The following is a 24,651-nucleotide window of genomic DNA, read 5'->3' on the forward strand; positions in this document are numbered from 1 at the left end:
GTTTAAGAAATCTCATGAAGTCAAGAAGATTAAAAAGAAAAACAAAATGTTCGAACATAATTAGATTAGGTAAGTTCCTAATCTTTTAACTTACAATGTTGATTGTAGTTTATAGAAAATTGAATAGAGGTTACAATAGTGAAATTTTAATATATTGTTGTAAGTTGATATTTACTAAAATAAGAGGAGTAAAATGAGATTCACCTTAATAATATTGTTTGTTTTTCGTAATAAAGGTACCTTTGAATTTTATAATATCAACTTGGAATTTAACCAATAATCTTGAAACATAACGTAGGCACTGAGAACTTGAAACACAAAAGTAGTGAACTAATTAATTGAAGTAATTGAACCCATAAGTCAGAAAGTTTAACCAAAATATGGAACTTATCTAACCATATATAAAATCTAAAAAGTAAATTTGGTATCTAACCCAATTTATTAAAATCTTACATAAATAATCGGAATATTTAACACAATACTAGTGAAATTATTAGTTGAAACTCATGTACCAATAAAGGAGAAAGTTTAACCAAAAGTAGGGATTAGTCCAACGAGAAATGAAATTTACTTATAATTTAACTCAAAATATTGTTACTTAACGAATTTAATAGAAATATTAAACACAAAACTCATGGATTGAAAAGTTGAAATATATTAACCCATAATTGAGAAAGATTAACCAAAATTAGGGATTAGTCCAACCAAAAATAAAATCTTACAAAGTATATTTAATATTTAACCCAAATTATTGGAATCTTAACTAGATAATAGGAACAATCAACATAAAACTAGTGGAGTTACTGGTTGAAATAAATGAACCTATATGAGAGAAAATTTAACTAAAATCAGGAAAATTATCCAATGAGAAATAATATATACTTGGAATTTAACTCAAAATATTGGTATTTAACGATTTTAGTAGGAATACTAAACACAAAACTAGTGGATTGAAAAGTTGAAACATATAAGGCTATAGTTGAGAAAGATTAACCAAATTAGGAACCAATAGAACCAAAAATAAAATTTTACAAAGTAAAATCGATATTTAACCCAAATTATTGAAATCTTACCTCGATAATAGGAAGATTCAACACAAAATCACTAGAATTATTAGTTGAAATATATGAACCCATAATGGAGAAAGTTTAACCAAAATAAGGAACTATTCTGACGAGAAATAAAATTTACTTAGAATTTAACCTAAAATATTGATTTTTAACGATTTTAGTAGGAATAATAAACACAAAACTAATGAATTGAAAAGTTGAAATATATTAACCTTAAATTGAGAAAGTTTAACCAAAATTTGATACAAATCCAACCAAAAATTAAACGCTACAAAGTAATTTGGTACTTAATCCAAATAATTGAAATCTTACCTAGATAATGAGAACATTCAACACAAAGCTAGTGAAATTATTAGCTGAAACCCTTATACCAATAAGAGAGAAAGCTTAACCAAAATTAGAAACTCATCCTATGAGAACTGAAATTTACTTGTAATTTAACCCAAAATATTGGTATTTAATTAATTTAGTTGGAACATTAAACACAAAACTAGTGGATTGAAAAATTGAAATAAATGAACCAATAAATGAGAAAGACTAACCGAAATTAGAGACATACAAAATAAACTTGAAACATCCACCCATTAAATTAGTATTTAACCAAAAAAATTGGAATATAATTATTTTTATAATTTCTTAACATTTATTTATGTTAAAAAAAATTTAAAATATTTTTCTCATTTAATTGATTTTTTATGTTTCAAATTTAAATTTTTCATATTTTTTTTTCATTTTACTATATTTTTTTAAGCATTAAAAACAAATTTTAAAAATTATTTAATAAACAACCGGTAAAATACCGGTTGTTCTAGTTTTTGGCAGCGGCTGTATAAGATACAGCCCTGCACTGTAAGATGACTCGTGGAACTCATTATAACAGGGAAAAAACGTTCTCGACTTTTATAAAGAAAAAAGTGGGAAACAAGAACTATTTGAATTTCGCATTTTTTGTTTATAGTTAAAAAAAAAAACCGCATCCAGAAACAAATTTTACACTTTTATGATTTCATAAAAGGAAATATCACGGTAACAAACATACCCTAAGGAATCTTGTCACATATGCGCACTCAAATTGAAAACTATACTTATCATCAACATTAATATTAGAGTCGCAAAAAATTATTGTAAATAATATGAATCATGCATTGTTTTCATTCAACCAACACTATAAAACTATATCATACAAGACAATTTGTACAAAAAGTTCATAATTCTACCATGCGTCTTACATATCCAAACACTTCTTGACAATTGCCATCAAAATCTATCAAAAAAAAAAAAAACATTGGTGCTGATGATGTAAACTCACATATCAATATCCTTTCTATGCATTAGTTAAATAAAAATTTGGAGATATTCGATATTTAGTGATTCGTGGGAAAATGTCCATCTTGAATGGTTTGGCATGTGTTTGTGATGAAATATTTTATTAAAAACTGACCTTGAATTGTTTGTAGTGCTCACTTGGGTAATTTGGTGCAATGGCAAAATGGAATCTTGTCCCATCAGGATGTTCAATATAGCTTCAAGCCTTTATATCCCCTTCAAAATAAGGGATTCTAATATTTTTTGGGATTGTTTAAGACACCAGAGTATAGATGCATGCAGCAGCTACTTTAAAATGGATGGTATACTTTGTGATATGAGTATAGTATTAAGGTGACTCCAAGGCCTTGCAACTTTGTTGACCACAAAGTGGCAAGGATGGCACCATCGGCGACAGCATTAAGCTACAATCTGAGTTCTACAATAAAATTTGTTCAACTTGGAGAAATGGATTTTATAATTTCAAAATGATATGTCATGGTAAAAGAAATTAAGAGAGAAAATCTGCCACCAAGAAAGCCGCAAATAGAGATACTATAGAATTTCACTTGGCTAAGAAATATAATTAACAAAGTTGCCAAATATATATTAATAAACACAAGTTTTGGCTTTCCATTTCCATGCATAATCAGAATACTTAAGACTGAGATCGTCCATGCTCCAGAAAAAGAAATAGAAAGATCTTGTTTCCGTCACTTGGCTAAGAAATATAATTAACAAGGTTGCCTAATATTAAAAAAAACGAAAGTTTTGGCTTTCCATTTCCATGGACAATCGGAATATCTAGACTGAGATCGTCCATGCACCAGAAAAAGATATATATGAAATCAAATCTGCCAATTTGGAGAGCGCTGGGCCTAAAACATTATCCATAATACCGAATGAAGGAGAATCATGAGTAATATACTACAGAGGCCCAGTCCTGAGTGCTTTGTCTAAATCAGAAATCAAGTCATTTACATCTTCAATTCCCACAGATATACGGACAAGATCTTCAGTTAGACCTCTTGCTTGGCGCACTTCAACTGGTATGCTGGCATGGGACATAAAGCAGGGCATGCTTATGAGTGACTTTACACTCCCTACAAACAGAACATAATCACACCATCACTACAAGAGACAATCACAAAATATGGGCAGAACTTGCATTGTAGCTTCAAAGACAAAGCAAGTTCACCAAATTCTACAATTGGCTACATAAAATTGGTTTAATAACCACTGAAAAAATGATTCCAATAAAAGGCATCATCAAAAACACAATATACACAGTAACGCAATTCTGCCATTCATAGTATTGAAATTATACCCATGGGAAAGATTCTTTGTTCATTCTTTCCTGTTTTAAATTTATGATATTCAAGTTTACTAAGTATTTTGCGGTGTATATTATACAGGCACCAATACCCAGACCTGTATTTAAACTTCAAAATTTTCAAGAGAAGAATATGCAGTCATGCATGAATATCGAATAGGTGGATTACCAAAGCTGACCGTAATGCTGAAGTACTTTGTAGTCTCAACAACATGCTTTGAGAGTGCTAGTGACCCTGTCAGAAAGCTAAGTACAGAGCCAGCCCCCTTTGCCTGGAAGAGCAACCACAAGGTCTCATTAATGATAAGCAAAACAGATTGTAGAAATAAGTTTCAAGGTCCATTATCTGACAGCACCTGAGAATAGTGTAACTCATGTCCAGGATGCTCAGGGAGACCTGCATAGTTAACTTTCTTCACTCTCGGATGGGAAGCAAGGAACTCAGCTATCTTCTGAGCATTATCCTGCAAAGAATGCAAATGTCTCAGTTGCAGGTTTAACACTAAAACAGATCTTTCACACAAAACATAAGAAGCAGAAGTAGGCTAAAAGCAGCAACAAAGTGCTCCATGTAACCTTTCACAGATCTTTCAAACTTGTGAGGAACTTGGCATCCAAAAGCTGTAATAAATTTAGTGCAAGCAAACAAGTAATTTAGCCATTAAATTTGAGAGAACCAAGTAAAATTCCCTATATCATAACCACATCCACAATCAGCAGTAACCATATCTATTAGTCTATCATACTCAAGATGCAGAATTCTCTAAATGAATATCAACTAAGTCTAAATTCTTAACAAGTCTACGGTATGGGGTTATAGCTTTGATCACTACCGAAGCAAGGATCTTTACTCCATATAAACAAAGCTTCAGAGTACTGAGTAAGATTCTGCACAATTAATAAGAGCACATTTCCATGGAAGCACAACAAAAAACATTTTCATTTTTCATCATTCCAAAATCTGACTTTCAACATTGACCGTAAAGTGGACAGTATCAGTGACATTTTTCTACTTTCTTGGCTCAGGAACAAAAGATAAGTAACTTAAAAATTGAAAATGTACAGAGGGGAGGAACTAGAAGTCCAAAGACCAGAAGCAACAAAAGCCCAAACCCTCCCAATTAAGAAAGGTAAAGAAAAAGGAAATTATACTTAATGCCGCACCTTTGCACGTTCAAGTTGCTGTAAATTACATCATTGTTAACTTTTAGCAGTCACTTATTTGGCACAAGTGTCAGATGTTTATTAGATGATTGACATCTAACTAGAGAACTTTGAAAGAAGCAACATGGTATTGGACATTATAAACACAACCGACGTGTCAAAGTTCAGACGTGAGCACTATCTTAACACACATTCCAAGTAAACCAGTAGAACTGAATTGATGGAATGGTCTTGACAATTAATTTTATTATAGAAAAAAACGACGTAACAACATTACTCAAAACATAACAGCATGCAAAAAGACTTAATCTACTCAGAGCAGGTCAAAGAAGCACACCTGTTGCTTCTCCACACGTAAAGCCATGGTCTTGACACCTCGCAAACAAATCCAACAATCAAATGGGGCTAACCCAGAGCCTTCTGCATTTTGCAGAAAATACAACTCTTTTGCCAACCTGATAAATGTAGAGACAAGTGGCTAAATAAGATGTATCCTCTGCTGTTAGTCAAATTCAAAATTGATGCACTTTAGTAACTTGCATATCATTTATTATAAGTATTTTAAAAGTTCTGAAAACTAAATAGACTTGAAATTTCAAAAGTTACTTAAAAACAAACAAACTGAAGTTTTAGACATTGTGAAGTTCAACTAGGATCACATTATTTATGCAAAAACAGTATTCTAGAAAAATAAAACTACTATAGCCATAATTCCTATACAAGGTAATAACAAGTCCACATTATATTAGAATAACCATAGATTATTATGTTCTATAAATAAAAGGGTAAAAAGAAACTATTTTCTTACAAGTGAAGATGAAAATCTTAATTCATAAGACATTTTTATGTGCAACACTCAATTATATCATAGCAAACAAAGTGAATTTATCTCTTAGGAGGAACCTTAACCCATCCAACACAGTTAAAAAAAGACAAGAACTCACTGGCCATAACACAATAGAATAGGAATACTTTTGACCAGAAGTACCAGGTTAAACGGCGTGTTTGATTGCAAAAACACGTCAATGCATTATTTTCAACCAATAAAGTGGTCTCAATTACTTTTCTTTTTCTTTCCTTTTCTATTAATACAAGTATCTTTGTGCGTTTCATGGAGCACAACTCTTATAAACACAAATGTGACACACTGGTACACCCTCTAAAAGCCTACAAGCTACTCTTCACAAGGAGAGAAACAAAATGATTCAAACGAAAGTTCAGAAGAAACTGTAAAAGAAAAGTAAAATAAATCCCAAAAATTGCAGTTAAAAGCGCGAACAATAACCTTTCTCCTTTTACAGCAAGCACACCTGCCATGACATCACTATGTCCAGCTATAAATTTAGTAGCTGAGTGCATCACAATGTCTGAAACAGAGATGGACCAATCACAAAAAACCCATAATTGATAGGAATAACAGCTGTTCATTAAAACTCAAGTTATGTAACTAATCTGATACCTGCTCCGAGTTCCAGAGGTCGAGATAATACAGGGGACATAATGCTGTTATCCACTAGCAGAAGAGCACCATGTGCATGAGCCATTTCGGCAATTTTCTACAAATTATATGAAATGGAAAAGAATTCTGCAATTAGCATCACCCCATTTTATTTAACGACAGCAGTGGAAACCAAAGATACATAAATCTAAAGATAAATCAAAGTATCCAAAAAAAAATTATATATATATCCAAATAAGAAGAGAAAATGAGCATGGTGTCCATTGTTTTAGCAGAGCTTATTGTTTAAAGAACCCAAACGGCCCAGTATACTAAATTATAATGGAAGCATCAGAACACAGGCATAATCTGTAAGTTCTTGAGCATGATAATTTACATATCATCAGATTAATATACATCAATAGGTTAAGCAAGCGATCGAACAACCTAAATGTACTAAAAAACAAGATTCATAATTTTAAAAAGCTAAATGTCTTACACGAATGTCACAAATTTGTTGTCGAGGGTTGGTTGGACTTTCCACCCAGACAAGCTTTGTCCAAGGACCAATAGCAGAGGCAACCTCATCTAGATCGCATGTATTCACACGCCTAAATATTTTCATGCATAATTACCTCAAATTTCAACTACAGCAAAATCACAATGAGCAAAACAAGAGGATATACTAACTTCACTACAACCCCAGTTTTAGGAGTTACTCGTGATAACAAACGATCAGTACCACCATACAGGTCATCTCCAGCAACAATTTCTTCACCTACAAGTACATGAAACATACCAAACTAGTTATTAGCTATTGAAAGGACAAAAAAGATATTTACTAAAATGAGCACCTCCATGAAAGAAAGATTACAAACATAATTAATTCAATAAATGAAATGCAAAAGAAATAATAATAATAATAATGATGATCATAAATAACTAAAATAGAAAAGCACCAGTTCCAAGAAGATGAGTAACAGCAGCCAAAGCAGCCATTCCGCTGGTGAAGCAAAGCGCTTGGTCGGCCTTATCAAGCTTTGCAAGGAGGCTAATAAATAAGGATAAAAATAATGGAGATAAAGCCCAGCAGAAATAGTCATAGAAATTGCACTCTGATAAATGATAATTGGCAAAACTATTTCAAATGTCTCGAGTACTTAAACAAGCATGATCACCTTTCTAAGGCATCTCGTGTAGGATTTCCACTTCTGGTATAATCATAGGCGCCATTCTCTGTCGCAGAAGGCTAGGAAACAGATTATATGGAAACTCAAAAATAATGTGCATTTGTGTATTTGTATAATAGAGCTGAAATTTCATATGCATTCGTGTGTCTGTTCATTGCGATTTTCTATTAGCATAATCCTTATTACATACATAAACAGAAAACTTTCATCTCAGATCAAATAAGCCTTACATTACATCAACATTGCACTGAGGAATGCACAAGTGGGGAAACAATAAGTCAATAACCATTCATGATATATGCAAACCAATATAGGACTGTATTGAAAGTCATGAACCATCAGTGATCATCAAATTCCCTCCCCCTCATAGCATTAAATTAGGTAAGGTTTCAGAATCAGATCCCTTGACCTTTAAAATCATCACTTATCTTCCCATTTCAAAATTTTTTAAAGTCTTTGCATTCTTTAAAATGTCAAAGTATACTTACACCAAAGTTTTCCCTTTCTATTTTATCCATTTAGCAAATTTCTCACGTTCAAATAATTTTCTAAATAAGTAAACTAACACGCTATGCATGCAAGGATGGCACTCATTTAAGTTAGATAGTTTGTTATCTTCAACAAAAATTAATGTTTTATAAGAAAATTTACAATGCATATTTAGCTTGACACTTAATAAAACAGATTTCACTTCTCACGTAATTACCCCCTTGGAAGTAACTATTAATCAAGACAGTCATATCCCATATTCGAAGTTGCCAATTCAGAATGTAAAATATGGCCAAAAGAATATGCTATCACATTGTACAATCAGTAAGTTTATATTGCGGAGGTAAAAATGAATAAAACTTTCCAACACAGACTAGTCCCACAGGCTTACTTGCTTAAATGTCGCAGTCTGATAAAGCGGAGTGCTCAACGCACCATAAGGATCAAACTCATTAGAAAAATTCATCAATAATGTAGAAACACCAGGCTCCTCCTCCACGCTCATTTCTGGAGGATATGATGATTATAAAAAATAAATAAATAAATAAACACTAATAAAGTAAAACAAATAATAAACCTCAACTCAAAAAACAGACCTTCTTCCAAACACTCAGCTACATCATCCACAAGAGCTGAAGTGCTGACATCAATTTCCTTTTCCCTGTCTATCGAGCAATTCAGTTTTAATTCCTTCGCAAATATTATCCGCCTTTTACTAAACCCAAAGCTTGTTGGGGAATTTAAAGGTATTGAAGAACCCTAAAATTTTTTACCGAGATTCTTGTTAATGGATGCTTTAAATAAACTTAAAGCATGTTGCAATAATGTAAAAGAAAAAAAAAAAAAAAGGACTTACACTGTTGGTGAGATCAGTGTAGGCATCGGAGACGAAAGGCTTGAGATGGAGAGAAGAGGCCATCATTTGTCTTTATTTTCGACTTTGGTGCCAAATTGAATTTTGCTGCAAAAGCGATATTTTTAACTGATGTTAGCTGTCATAGTAAGTACAAGTGGGTAGCGGGGCAAATCGAGTTCCGAGCCGAACCGAACCGATTTAATTCGGCTTTCGACTTTCTTGAAAATTCGGGTTTAAACTTTGGTTTTAGTTGCAATTCGGGTCACAACATATTCCAAAATTTAATTTAATTTCAAAATGAATCAAATCCCAGCCAGGCAGCCACCTAAAATTCCAAAATAAAATACCAACCCAGCTCAATGATGCAAAAATGGAAAACAAAAATGAATATCTAATCACAAATAAGGGATTTCCCTACATTGCAACTGTGGTATAATACAATAGTTTTTATCTTTACCTAATATAACCATTGGATTAAGAACTAAGTGATCCCATGCTCAAGAAATGGCCATGTTTCTCTTAAATGAAACCGGAGAAGTCGGCAAAGAATCGGTTATCGTACTCGGGTTTTTACTACTCAAGGGTTTTTGTTGCAGCCAATTGAACGAAGAAGCGATACTGCCGTCACTGAAAAAACTTATGATTAAGAAGAAGCTTGGCAAGAAGATGAGGCAAAACTGGCCCATCCCTCACTGGATCCGTATGCGCACTGACAACACTATCAGATAAAATGCAAAGCGCATGCACTGGCACCGCACAAAGCTTGGATTCTAAGTTGCTTTTAATCAGATTGATCTGCTATTGAGTTTGTTTTAAGCTTATCTCGAAGTAATTTCGACTATGATACCAGGCTTTATGTTTTTAATTTAGTATTGGAAAACCCATTTGTATAAGGAACTCATTAAGAGTCCTTAATACATTTTGAGTCGTTTTGAGTTAACTTGCAATTATAAAATTCGACTTGTTTCCTTTGTCGGCTCTCTCATTTCTGACTTCTGCATTTGGGTTTAATGGGTTTCAATTTTTGAACCAGTAAAAGAAAATTTTGTGAAAGAGAGAGGGGAATTCTCATAAATTCTTCAGCCATGAAGGTATCATATTCTTCAATTGCAACATAGCTTTTGCGTTTGGCATACTGACATTTGTTTGCTGTTGATCTGAAAAAGATAACGGGACTACTAGAATTCAATCAATAGCACGCATTTGATAAAAACTTTCTCCAGCCGACGCTCATTAACGGAATGTTGGGATTATATGCTCTTTTAAAGTATATTAATTATTTTTTTATTAATAAAATATTGAAGATATTTTTAATTGTATAAATATTTTGAATAAGGTCTGTTTAATCATATTATATGTATTTATGTGATCATCATATGGATTCATAGAAGATATAAATATAAGTTATCTTATAATTAAATAAATTAAGTTCGCAGTTGATAAATAAATCTAAGAGAGGCAAGTTATATTTTTAGTATCAAATTACTACGAGACCGGAAGAATAAAACTTTATCCTTGTCTCAAGCGGTCTATATCGACGAGATATTGGCTAGATTTAGCATGAAAAATTTCAAGACTGGTTTATTACCATTCAAACATGGAATTGCATTCTCTAAGGACAAATCACCTAAAAGCATCTGAAGAGATAAAGAGAATGAGACGAGTTCCCTATGCAGAAGCAGTGGGAAGTCTCATGTATGTCATGCTTTCAGACATCTGTTTTGCAGTATGGATGGTTAGCAGATATCAAATCCTGGACCTGAACACTGGACTGCAGACAAGCATATAATGAAGCATTTGAAAAGAACTAAAAATTATATACTTGTGTATTCTGGTGATGAACTCATTCTAGTGGGTTATACTAATTTTGACTTTATGTCAGATAAGGATTCTAGAAAATCAACTTCTGGCTATATGTTTACATTAGGAAGTGGAGCTATTAGTTGGAGGAGTGTGAAACAATCTTGTTTCACAGACTCCACAACTGAAGCTGAATATGTGGCTGCATTTGAAGCTGCGAAAGAAGCTGTATGGCTCTGCAGGTTCCTATAAGATCTTGAGGTGGTACTTGTTGTAACTGCACCCTTAAACTATTTTGTGATAATGGTGGTGTGGTAGCTATTCTAAGGAACCAAGAAACCACAAGAAACAAAACATATTGTGAGGAAGTATAATCTTATAAGGGAACAGTGTAGAAAGGTTATATGACAGTACCCCAAATGGCATTAGATGCTATATGACAGATCTTATTACAATGGCCATTAGTGGGAAACATTTATAACCTACACTTAGAGCCCTAGAGCATGTGCAATATGCCATATATGCTTTAAGAGCTAGTGGGAGATTGTTGGGATTATACGCTCTTTTAAAGCATATTAATTTATTTTCTGATTAATAAAATATTGAAGATATTTTCAATTGCATAAATATTTTAAATAAGGTCTGTTTAATCATATTATATGTATTTATGTGATCATCATATGGATTCACAGAAGACATAAATACAAGTTATCTTATGATTAAATAAATTAAGCTCGCAGTTGATAAATAGAGTTGGACACTTTATTTATGTTTAGACTGTAGTAAATTCATTGAATAATTTGTTTTAATCATGTATGAATTTACTGATGTAGTTTGATTACATTGAGTTGGATCACATATGAGATTTAATTAACATTTAAATGACTGTTAGACTTATTAAATCTCATAGGCATTGATTTTACTGTAATATTAATCTTGAGTTAGTTATGATTTCATGATTGTAATTGTTATTCCATTTGAGTTACCAATGGGCACGACACACAATTGTGGTCAAGATTACCCGGTATCTTGGTGGGAGTAATTATGAGTATTGGAGTTAGAGATTAACAATATAAAATTTGTACAACACATCTCTTGATGGGTTTTCGGCACTTGATCATAGAATTCTCTGGCCAGAGTGTGTCAACATATTTAGTATGTTGAAAATGATCATTAGAGAAAACCAATAAGTATCAAGGAATAAGATGTAATTAAATCGATTGGACAATTGAGATATCGATTTAATTAAATGATGTGGTATAAAGGATTATGCAGTAAAGAAATCGATGTGGCTTGGGATGAATTATTATTCGAGCATACAATTATGAAGGTCAGTTCCAATCTTTTAGTGGAGTAGATTTGGAATTAAATAATTAGGATAGCTACTATTGTATGTTCCCAAATGATCCCCGGGTTAGCTTATTTAATTAACTGCACCACTACTGGATTAATAAGTAAGATAACTAGATATTTAGGTTAAAAGCCTAAATATATTATTTAGTGGGAGGCTCCATGTAATGTACTTGTGTCTAAGGGGTCTTGTTTTATTTTACAAGGTGGGCTCCTATGACAAGAAAGAAGTAATGTTACTTTTGGTTTATTATTTTTAATTTAAATCAAACTTGATTTAATAGAATTAAATAATATAAAAAATGGAGCCTAGGGTTTCCACTAGAGAGAAATATAAAAAGGCTTATTTTCTCCCAAAAGAAATAGAGTAGCCACTTTATACAGATCAGAGAAAAAGATTTTTCTCTTTATTGTTGAGAGAAAAATTTTCTCGTGCTAATTGCTTTAGTGGTGATAAAGGCGCCCACACGTCAAGCGCATATCAAACTTGAGTCATAGCCTGGAAGATTATTTGGTGGCGGATCGTGAGCTGACAGGAGTGGTGGTGACAGATCGTGATCTGACAGGAGTGGTAGTGACGGATCGTGATTTGGGAGCCTAAATCACCTCAGCAGAAAAAGCCAAATCAGATTTTTAAGGTACGATTTCTAAATTACAAATTCTTATATATTGTATGAGAGCGATCTTAAAATTTTTTATAAAAAATTAAAAAAAAAACTTATTTTCTCCAACACGGACTTCAACGGTTGACAGTTTAAGTTATCAATAAATTTCAGCCGTTAAATTAAACAAGAAAGCATCCAACAACTTTATTGAATAAGAACAAAAACTATAGTACATTACCACAATTGTAACATAGGTCAACCCCAAACATATATAATAAATCAATAACTTATCACCATCAACACTCAACAACCACAATTACAATGTTAAAAAACCAAATCAGCAACAATTACAAACAACCATCACATAAAAGAAGATTGAACAGTTTCAGTGCCTGTGACGCCTCTTACCCATGCCCAAAAGAAGATTGAATTACAAACAGTTATTCATGCACCATTTGGAACCGCATGTATTACCTTAACTTGTGCGGCTGACAACGATGAAAGAAGCTAGAGGCAGCGATAACTGAGACGACAGCAACTGGAATGAGGAAGCAAATCGAGAACGGGTAGAAACTGCAGCGTCAACACACTTGAATGGAAGTGACAGCAGTGGCAGCGTGAGCGTGGTCCTCCTTTCTCTTTCCCCGATAGAGAAGAAGTCAAGAAAGAGAAGAGGAACTAGGAGGTGTTGCGTTCTGGTTTTTCGTCTTCCACATGTATGTATATATGTATGTTGAACCAAATATTCTCGTACAACAAGCATCACCTCAAATACAAGTTTAATAATATTACTCCCAAATTATTATAAATCATGATACAAGCCAACTCCACATACAAATCATCACATAATTCATCAACCATAAAAAGATCATGAACTATTATTCCATCAATTACCAAATCAACAACTTATGAAATTATCATATAAAACAACCATGTAGTCAAATCATCATCATATCCCAAAATCATCAAAATCATCACCATAATCACATATCAATCATCAAAACAATACTCAAAGTGCATATTATTCTCCTCCTTTTGACAATATTGAAATGATATATTACTTTGTCTCTCCCTTTGGACAACAAAAAAAATTCAAAATACATATTATCCAAAATCATATTGTATGCTCCCCCTAAATAGATGGCCAATTTAAAATTTTAACCAAAATGATTTTATTCAAAAACATATCATATTTATTTCTCACTTCATCATATAAAAAAAATGATAGATAGATGCAATCGAAACAAGATTATCAAAAATTTCGGCAAAATCTCCCCTAATTTTACTCCGCATTTGTTTCTTCATGTTGCTCCTCTTGATTTTCAAGTGGTGCATTCTTTTGGCTATCCTTTGATGAATCTTCTTCTAGCTTTTCATCTACATCATCATCAACAACAACTTTCTCCATAGAGAAAGAATTAGATTCATCAAATGTAACATGTATAGATTCTTCCACAACCAAAGTTCTTTTGTTATACAATCTACAAGCTTTGCTTGTGATTGAATAGCCAAGAAAAAAATACCAACATCAAATTTTGGATCAAATTTGCCAAGATTATCTTTTATGTTCAAAATAAAACATTTGCATCCAAAAACTTTGAAATAACCAATGTTGAGTTTTCTATCTTTCCAAAGCTCATAGGGAGTTTTATTGAGATGAGATCTAATTAACACGATCCTAGCCATGTTTAGAATAGACATATTCTTTTTCTCTACAACTCCATTTTGTTGTGAAGTCCTAAGTAATGAAAATTGATGCTCAATGGCAAAATCATTACAAAAATTCTCAAATGCATGATTTTCAAATACTCCACCATGATCACTTCTAATACAAGAAATAACATATAACTCATCTATCATGCATATACATCACACAATCATGAAATATGTAAGCATTCATATTTATCATGCTTAGGCATTACATAATCATTAAAATCAAACAAATCCATCATGATGAGTTGACAAGCTATCATCACATATATATATATTCATGCATCATGATAAAGCACTCAAAGTTAAACACAATGATAATTCAATTATGTAAACATACAAGTATACTTTCATAAATTCAAGCTACTATCCATTTTTCATGATCCACTCAACATAATAAATAGGCAAAATAAACTTATTCACTTCATGTTAATGCACTTAATGTTATGATACCAAATGAATTATTAAATACTTACTAAGATTAAAAGACCATCACTTATAATCAATAAGGCAATAATTGTTACCAAAACAATTAAATCATATTGTCTCATCATTTTTTCTTACATCATGATCAAGTGATTATCCTCATAAGCTTTTATCAAGGAACTCTCCGTCATTCTTTGATTGTGGTACCTACAAAGAAAATATTCAAGTTGTGCATTTTGGTACCCAAATACTCTTGGGTCCTTGAGTGTTAGATTTGGTTCCTTTTGGAACCCAAATACACTTGACTTCATAATATACATTTCTCTTAACTGGACATCTAAAACTCATATGACCATTTTGATTGCAATAATGACAAACAATTTTATGATCACTTGTGGAGGCAGCCTTAACAAAATAATTCTTATAATATTTTTGTTTCAAGTTAGGCTTATATCCAAGTCCTCCTTTATCAAATACACATTTTTTAGAGTTGAACAATTTTTCTAAGTTCTTTTGACCATTTGTGAATTTTAAGACAATCTCATTTAACTCATTGCTCTTCTTTCTAAGCACTTTATTTTCTTTTATTAATTTATCAACATGTGATTTCTCATGCTCATATGAAATACTTTGTTTACATGTGAATGATGCAATTCTATCATGTAACATTTCATTATCTAATTCCAATTCTTTGATCTTTTCATTTAATGAAACATTGGATTTTTGCAAGGCATCTTTTTCATTTTTCAAGTCATTTACATGTGATTCTAGATGCTTGTCTGAAGTGCTAGGTTTCTCATTTGATAATGTAACTCTATCATGCAATGTTTTATTTTCTAATTCTAGACAACTAATCTTTGTACTTAGAGATTCATTTTCATTTGTGAGCTCTACCGTTTTCTTTTTAAGACTTGCATTCTTTTTACCAACTTTTATCAATTCATCATACAATTTTTTAAACGCATCATGTAATTCATCATAATTGGGAAGATCACTTACCTCATCAAGTTCATCATCTGATTCATCTCCAATTGCCACAAGTGCCAAATTTGACACTTCATGAGATTCCTCCTCGTTTGTAGTCTCCTCATACACAACTTCAAGTTTTCTCCAAATTTCATAAGCATTAGAACAATTTGAAACTCTATGAAATTCCTTTTTATCTAAAGCACAAAATAAAGCATTCATGGCCTTGGAATTTAAAGACATATTTTTCCTATCCACTCACTTAAAGCATTCTTCCTAGGAATGAATGAACCATCACAAACTATTTCCCATATTTCATAATCTAAGGCTTGTAAAAAGATTCTCATCCTAGTTTTCCAATAAGGGTAATCATTTCCATCAAAAAATGGAGGTCTAGCGGTAGATTGGCCTTCCATGATGGTTGAGCTAATTTGGGTTGCTATGGATCTTTAACTCTAGACGGTTAAGTCTCCGAAAGAGCACCTCGCTCTGATACCAAATGAAATTCTAGTTATGCAACCCAAGAGAGGGGGTGAATTGGAATTTTAAAAATTAAGTTAAGCAAATCACACAACAATTTAATCTAATGCCTTAATGGAATAAAAAACAATAAATTCAATAAAGCACAATAATAAAGGAGTAAAGGAAGAGAGAGCAAACACAATGATTTTTACGTGGTTCGGCAATCCCCGCCTACGTCCACGCCTCCAAGCTCACCGAGCTTGAGGATTTCACTAAGAAAGCCTCCAAGGCTTCAAATGCTTACAATTGACTTCCAAGGTGTCAATGGACCTTCACAACAAGAGATTATCCCCAATCTCTTAACCCAAGTGTATCACAATACTTATAATCTTTTAACTTGATTTTACAAAAATGATTACAAATGAATTTCTCTCACACAATGTGTTTGATCACAAATGAAAGCTCAAAGTGTGAATGAATGAGATGAATACAAGGATTTAAAGCTCAATAAAAGTTGTATTCTCAATATTTTGCTTAATGATGATCGTTAGAATTCTTCTTGTTTGAATTGGATTGAACTTATTTATAGTTGGAGTTGAAAACTAGCCGTTATTGACTTTCTACTCACTATCGGATCGCCGTTTGACTGGTCAATATGACCGTTGGGCTGAATTTTTAAATTTTCGAATCGCTGTTTTATAGATGTCGGATTGCTGTTAGTGTCCAGAGGCTAATCTTTCAACTCTGTGCAATGTCGGTTAACCGTTATCTAGATGACGAATCACCGTTAGTGTCCAGAAGCTAATCTTCAATTCTGTTAAATGTCGGCGAGCCGTTATCAAGATGTCGGATTGCTGTTTTCTACAGTAATTGCTACAGTGACTGCTATAGTGAATTATTTTGTAAAATAATAGTTTGACCTCAAAACTTTATATAACTGTACTATGGCCCAAAACGTTATACATTTAACAAATAAGTCCAATTTCATAATTTCTAAATAATGCTTACTATTCCCAAAGCTTTTTGAAATTATGATATAGCCCAAAATGCTATGAATACTTTTCAAATAAATCATTCTCTAAAATTTCAAGCAATACTTGTTGATTTCAAAGTTTTCAAAACTCTTTCAATTAAACCATAAACTTGAAAAAAAATAATTTCATAAAATCATTTTTCCATTAAATATAAAACCTTTAAAATGTGAAACTAATGATTTATTTAAAATGTATAAAAATAATTTGAGCTTTTAAAAACTGAATCATTCTTAATTTTGTTTGTTATCATCAAAATCAATATTATGGATACATATATGCTAACAGCCATGTTACCTTTTTTTTCATATTGGTTAAAATTAATGGGTGGTGTATAAGATTATTAGGTTGCTTCATGAAGTTCAAGAAGTCATGGTTAAGCATGGACACAATGAAATGGATATGATTGAAATTGTTGTTGTGTTACCATGGACTACAAGTGGGCAGAGGAAGCTAACTTCAAAGGATAGTAAATTGTATTGGGTTTTTGAGGAGTTTTTTTTTTAATTATTATCAATAGTTGCCTTGTCATTGAGTTTGAGGTGCACACTGGGTTAGGTGGTTAGTCATGTCATGAAATTGTTGTAATGGGATTTGAAAATCCAATCAATGTAGGTGTTACAATGGGTAATAATAAGTTTAAAAATTTTAGTGAGGATCACTTTGTTGAGGGCACTTATCTAGTGAAGAGAATGGTCTCTCACATATGTATGAATACTAGGGGTGGCAAAATAACTTGGACCCGGATGAACCCTGATTATCCGGTGTGGGTTGAACCTGGTTCGGAGATAAAAATAATGCGGAGCCAGAATTAATTTTATAAGCTCGGACATATTCGGGTCCGAATCTGGGTTTACGTAAACCTGGATATCCAGAACCAGGACCCGAACCCGAATATCTTTATTTTAAAATTTATTAAATAATTAATTTTAAGTTATTAAATCTAAGTATAAAAGCAAAAAAAAGGAAAGAAAATAAACCTTAAAACAAATTGCAACCGCAGCAGCCCCACTTCTCCTCTTCTCTCACCTTCTTCAATCTTCACGCCACAAAGCCCAAATTCGTCATCATCATCCTCAATATTCAATTCATCATGCCGTTGTTCGTCTTCATCAATTCATCATGCCGTTGTTCGTCTTCATCAATTCATCGCGCCGCCGCTCGTCTTCATCAATTCGTTGCATCGCCGTCCATGATCCACCATCGTCTTCATCGCCTCACCATTCATCTTGATTACATAATTAACATACATGCTTCTTGGGAATTAACAGTGCTCTGAGGTGATATTAACATATGTGGGTCAGCTTTTATCTCTAAATCATAATTCATTTCAATTCATTTATCTTCAAGTTGACTCGATTGTAAGGAATCTATATTCATCGGTGCTTGCGATTTGAGCTCCTTTTGGAATTTTCATATCCTGAAAGAGGTTTGTGTTTTTCAGTTCATTCAGTTATTCGAGTTTTAAACCCAGCATCCGGAAATCCAGATTTCTCCGGGTTGAACCCGCACTGGACCCGGATCCAAAAAATTTAGGTTTATATCCGGATCCGAAATGCAAAATTGTCATCCGGGTCCGAAACTGAGAAGGCTAAACCCGGACCCGAATTTTGCCATCCCTAATGAATACATTGTTGATAATGAGTAGAAACCAAATTCGAATGGTTCAGTTAGTCTCGAAGTAGGAATACCTATGAATATTTTGCATTAGTAAGAGAGGTTATGGTAAAATAAGCAATCCAAGAGGGTTTTGAATTGAATAGGATTAAAAATGATGGTGTCACGTATACTTGTAATTGTGTCAATTCAAAATAAACCTGAAAACTTCATGTTTCATTGATGATTGATGGGATAACTTTTAAAATTACGGGTGTGTTTACTTACCGGATAGGAGTAAGGAGTGTGAAGTCCTTCTAATCTAGTATTTATATGCTTATTTAAAGGTGGAAGTGATAATCTCACTCCGTGAACCCCGTCAATTTTTAAAGTGAGCAGTGGAATTCCCATTCTTATGGGTAGAAGTAATTTTTTATCATTTCCATTAAAAATAATGTAATTATATTTATTAAAATAAATAATATTATATTTATCTAAAAATAATATCATATTATTTAAATATTATTATTATATTATTTAATAATATCACATTTATTAAAAATAATAATTTACATTGATTCTAAGTTAAAATTACTTAAAATAATATTATTATACTGACAGAGAATTTATAATATTATTATATTTATTTAATATTAATAATTAATAATAATAAATAGGTTATTCTAGGAAAATATTAATTTTGTATTATATTATTAATAATAAATAATATTTTATTTGTGTTGCTCTTATCGATAATTTATAATTTCCCAGTTAAAATTAAAATTAATAAAAAAAATTATAATTTACATAATGACAGATATTGATAATAATTATTAACTTATATGATTAGAATTAATTATAAAATAAATAGTTTATTTTAGAAATATATTGTTTTATTCACTTTGTAATTAAAAATTACAATTCTTTAAATAGGGGTAAAATTATAATAAAACAATCCATTCTCAATTCAAGACAAAGTAAACACATTAATGAGATTTTGATTCTTATTTCACACTCTCATTCTAGTGGAAGTAAATAATCTACTCTCACTTCAATTCCACACTCCCAATCCTAAGATTACCACTCCTCAAAATTCTTAATTCAATCCAAAAAGTAAATATTACCTATGCATATTAAAGGAAAACATGATTATCAGACTAAATGAGTTAGCAAAGATGCAACACCACCTTGAATAGCTAAAGTCTATAGTGAACTTATTCAAACTAACTCAGGAGTTGATTAGTCTCTCTTCACATATGCTTTCTCCTCTGTGAGAAAACCTTGAATGAGAGGGAAAAAAAGAGCCTTTGTGGCTCACATAGTCACTCTTTGACAGGTGAGATCTAGTTTTCTTAGTGTTGTCCTCAATTTAATTTAAGGTTGGGTGGGTGGGTGATTGAGAGAGTGAGTTCATTAAACACAGGGGTAGTTGCAAATAAATATTTATAGTTTATTATTAAAGTAGTTGTAAACTAGTCAATCATGGATATAGAGGAGTTAATTTGTAAATGCAAAGCTATTTCTATTAGAGAAGACCAGTCGAATAAAATATCACTTATAGGTAGAAAGAGTGCAAAAGGTGAACAAATAGCAGCATGTTGTCTGATGGGTATGATTTTGCACTAAAGAAGAGTAAATCTGGAAGGACTCAGATGTGCTATGTCACAGATATGGAGAACAAATAAAGAAGTTAGGATAGAGAGCTTGGGAAGCAACATATTTATGTTCAAGTTTGCCTTGGAGGCTGATAAGAAAAGAGTCATGGGAGGAGGACCTTGGCACTTTAACAGAGCATTGATAGTGCTAACTGAACCAAAAGGTATTAGGGATATAGCTAATCAGTCATTCACTCATACATCTTTTTGGGTACATCTTCGAAATGTACTGATTACATGGATGCACAGAGATATGGTTCAAGAATTGGGAGAGTATATTGGTTCAATGGAAGAAGTAGATAAGGATGCATAGAGATTGCAAGGCTTCGAATATCTGTTGATATCACCAAACCACTCTAGAAAATCCTTGAAGTAGAAACAAAAGAAGAGGGTAACTGTTGAGTGTTAGAAAATGTATATTTATAAAGGAGAAAATCGTCATTTTACACTTCAAGTTTTATTAACATCCTTACTTTTATGTATTTAAACTTCTTGTTATTTAATTATGTGTGTTGTATTATAATTAAGTATTTTATGTATTTTAGGGGCATCATAGTCATTTCACAATGAACGAGAGATCAGACGACAAAACGAACATCACTTTTGAAATCAGGACGGTCGAAAACCTTAGGAAGAATATAAAAGAAAAAATGGCACTGTTCACATATACGGTACTATTCACATGTACGGTACTGTTTACGTTACTGTTCATGACACTGTTCACATAGATGGATCGATGACGTGACATTGACCGATGATGTGGCATTGACTGATGAGGTGTCACGATCCTGTTGGACAAATTCTTATGCATTGTTGATCGATGACGTGGCAGCATATCAGTGAACCAAAAATCTCGCGTACGGTACATGTTACACAGGATTATTTTCAACCAAACCGCGTCACTATTCAAGCCGGGTCAAACCGTGTTACTATTCACCCGCGTGGTCAAACCGCGTACTGTTGACTGATGACGTGGCGCAATCCTGAGCGTCCGAAATATTTTCGATCCAATGGCCATGATTTACTCAATGTATCTATAAAAAGGGGGCTCCCCCCTAATTTGATATCTCTGAATCCATTTTTGGACTCTATTTTCTGTAATTCCCTTTCCATCTTGTATTTTCTACGTATTTTAATAAATTTCTTTTTTGCCCTTAGTTCAATTATGAGTAGCAAATTTTCTTTCAAGCTTGGGTTGAAGCTGAAGTCTCAACATGTGTCATGGGCTTTATTTGGTAAATTTATTTTCTCTACCCCTCTAGTTTTTGTGGATGTTTTGACTTTTCGTCGATAAATAATAATAATCTTGTCTAGATACCGCCTTGATTTCACCGACTCTCTAGTACAAAGTTGTTATTATTTGACACAATAAGCCCTTAGCACCATATTGATTAGAGTGTGGTTCATGAGGTGTGGATTCCCCCCTCATGATTTAATTGGTATTAATAAGGAATATTTAGTCCATGATGCATGTTGATATGGATCCAGATACCTAAGTACGTCAATTTAATAGATTTTCACTTCAATTTACTCTTGCCATCTTAATTCGAATTTTAGGATAATCCAAATCATTTTCACCACAAATCCAACCACCCATTTAGAAAATTAATTCTACACACAATTAAAATCCACCTCCTCGTGGGATCGACACTCGTCACCATTGATCTACACTATAATAGATTCGTGCACTTGCGAGTTCAATAAAATTTGCGCAACAAGTTTTTGGCGCCGTTGCCAGGGAGGTAAGTTATTTTAATTTGTAGAATTAATTTTTGTGAATAATTTCTTTTATTTGTTTTCTTATATTTTTTTTCTTATTAAAAAAAAGAAAAAAAGTGAATCTACATTTAGAGGTACAAATTTCTTTTCTTTCTCTATTTTTTACAATTCTGCAATTTAATTTTTAAGTTATTTTTCTTTGTAATTTTTGTTTATCTTATTAATTTATTTTTAGTTAATTTATTTCACGAATGTTTTTGTGTGTTTTTTATAGAAAGGTTGTAATAGCGTGATAAGATTAGTATCGTAATTTCTCATTCTTCTTTATTTTTATTTGTTTTATTCCCATTTATTTTTTGTTCCTTGCATGCATGGTCGTAAGTCATTATTACATAATCTTGAACCTATAGACCTTGAACTAGAAAAAACACTGCGCACACACAAACACGCTAAAAATAAAATGGATTTGCAACAACCACAGGAGAGGCCATTTAAGGACTACTTTAGTCCCTTAGCTAATTTGAGCACATCATGCATAAGATACCCAAATGTAGCTGCTAGGAGTTTTGAATTAAAACCTAGTGTGCTAAATTGTCTCCCAACATTCTATGGCCTAGAAAATGAGGACCCAAATAATCATTTGAATGATTTTTATGCTGTTTGTCAAACATTTGGATATGAGAATTTTTCAGATGATGATGTTAAACTTAGACTATTCCCATTTTCTTTAAAGGATAGAGCTCGTTCATCGCTCAATACATTGCCTGCTAATAGCATTACATCGTGGGAACAAATGGTTACAAAATTTTTGAATAAATATTTCTCAGTGCATAAAACCAATGCTAGTCGCAGGGAAATCTCAGAGTTTACCAAAAGAGAAGACGAGCAGTTTTCAAAACATGGGAGCGATTCAATGGGTTACTCTTGAAGTGTCCACATCATGGGTACGAGAAATGACACCAATGCCAATACTTTTTGGAGGGATTATTGCCGAATGTGCAAGAATGGCTAATGGCAACAAGTGGAGGAGAGCTAATGTCAAAAAGTGCATTAGAGATTTGAGAATTCTTCCAGCGACAAGCGGATAATTCCCAACAACGAAGTCAGTCACTCAGGAATACTAAAAGAATTAAAGGAGTGAATGAGGTTCACATTGGCGAGTCAACTCCGGGAATCAAAGAAGTCAAGGAGATGGTTAAAGGTCTCGCTCAACAAATAGCATCGTTATCGACTGCTAAATCAATAGAGATACATGACTATGACTCATACTCAGATCAAGCCAATGCCATAGGTGTAATGAGAAAGCTTTCTAATTACAACCCATACTCCAACACATATAACCCTAGATGAAGAGACTACCCCAATTTTTCATGGTCTCAAGGATTCCAACAGAATGGACCAGCAGCTCCAGCTCCACTAATGCAATCAATTCCTCAAAATCCTCAAGCCTCTCAGCCACCATTTAGACCATACAATCAGAACTAGAACTACTCTCAACCCAGACCATGGGATGATGCATTCCAGAATTTCAAGAATGTTACTCACTCTACGATTGAGCAACAGAACCGCACCATTGATGGACTACGAAATGAGATGAGAGCAGGCTTTAACTCACAAGTCCAATCAGTTTCAAGCCTCGAGAAGATGGTGGGATATCTTGCTTCTTCAGTTCAGACCTTGGCAATGACTGTTGAGAAAGGCAAGTTTCCAAGTCAACCAGTGCCTAATCCTAAAGGAGTACATGAAACAAGTACCAGTTCACTACAGTAGCATGGAGAAGTCAAAGCAGTCATGACCTTGCGAAAAAGAAAAGAAGTCGACAACAAAGTGGAGATGCCGGTGACAAAAGAAAATCAAATTGTACCTGTGAATGTTGAGGACTTATCACCGGAGGAGAGAGAAGAAACCAACCCACGAGAATACGTTCCGAAAGCTCCATTTCCTCAGAGGTTAGCTAAAGGAAAGAAGGGAAAATCCACAGGTGAGATTCTTGAAATCTTCAAACAGGTAAGTGTTAACATCCTTTTACTTGATGCTTCAAAACAAGTTCCATCTTATGTCAAGTTTCTTAAAGACCTTTGTACTAAAAAGAGAAACATTCATGTTCAAAAGAAGGCTTTTTTAACAGAAAACGTTAGTTCTATACTCTAACACAAAATTCCTCTAAAATGCAAAGACCTAGGCTCCCCCACTATCTCATGTAGTATAGGGAACTACACAATTGAGAATGTTTTGTTGGATTTAGGAGCTAGTGTAAATTTGTTGCCTTATTCAGTATTTGTGAAACTTGGGCTTGGAGAATTACACCCAACTCCAATGGTATTGTAGCTTGCAGATCGGTCCACAAAAATACCTCATGGTATTATGGAGGACGTACTTATCCAGGTAGACAAGTTTTATTTTCCTGTTGATTTCATTGTAATTGACACTCAACCAATACAGGATTCAATGAAGCACATCCCCATTATTCTAGGCCAACCTTTCTT

The 24,651-nt window shown here is 32.9% G+C and overlaps 1 protein-coding gene and 1 pseudogene across 3 annotated transcripts; one reads left to right on the forward strand and one right to left on the reverse strand.

The window, feature by feature from the left end:
- Positions 1-2,958: 2,958 nt before the first annotated feature.
- Positions 2,959-8,946, reverse strand: LOC18046757 (cystathionine beta-lyase, chloroplastic). Of its 3 annotated transcripts, none has more exons than XM_006442000.2 (13): positions 8,846-8,946; positions 8,586-8,650; positions 8,381-8,496; positions 7,489-7,559; positions 7,270-7,361; positions 7,001-7,088; positions 6,810-6,921; positions 6,332-6,428; positions 6,158-6,239; positions 5,210-5,327; positions 4,065-4,172; positions 3,878-3,980; positions 2,959-3,478 (listed from the first exon to the last, which is right to left on the reverse strand). In XM_006442000.2, the coding sequence occupies exons 1-13, from the start codon at positions 8,869-8,871 to the stop codon at positions 3,303-3,305; spliced, it is 1,254 nt and encodes a 417-aa protein (XP_006442063.1). In that variant the 5' UTR covers positions 8,872-8,946; the 3' UTR covers positions 2,959-3,302. The 3 variants fall into 3 exon arrangements, with proteins under 3 accessions (XP_006442063.1, XP_006442064.1, XP_006442062.2); XM_006442001.2 differs by having other exon boundaries at positions 8,586-8,748; XM_006441999.2 differs by having other exon boundaries at positions 8,586-8,654; positions 8,846-8,945.
- A 363-nt stretch (positions 8,947-9,309) lies between these two features.
- Positions 9,310-9,652, forward strand: LOC18046758 (annotated as a pseudogene).
- The last annotated feature ends 14,999 nt before the right edge of the window (positions 9,653-24,651 follow it).

Source organism: Citrus clementina, unplaced genomic scaffold (genome assembly GCF_000493195.1).
Source record: "Citrus clementina cultivar Clemenules unplaced genomic scaffold, Citrus_clementina_v1.0 scaffold_3, whole genome shotgun sequence".
In the NCBI taxonomy this organism is placed as follows: domain Eukaryota; kingdom Viridiplantae; phylum Streptophyta; class Magnoliopsida; order Sapindales; family Rutaceae; genus Citrus; species Citrus x clementina.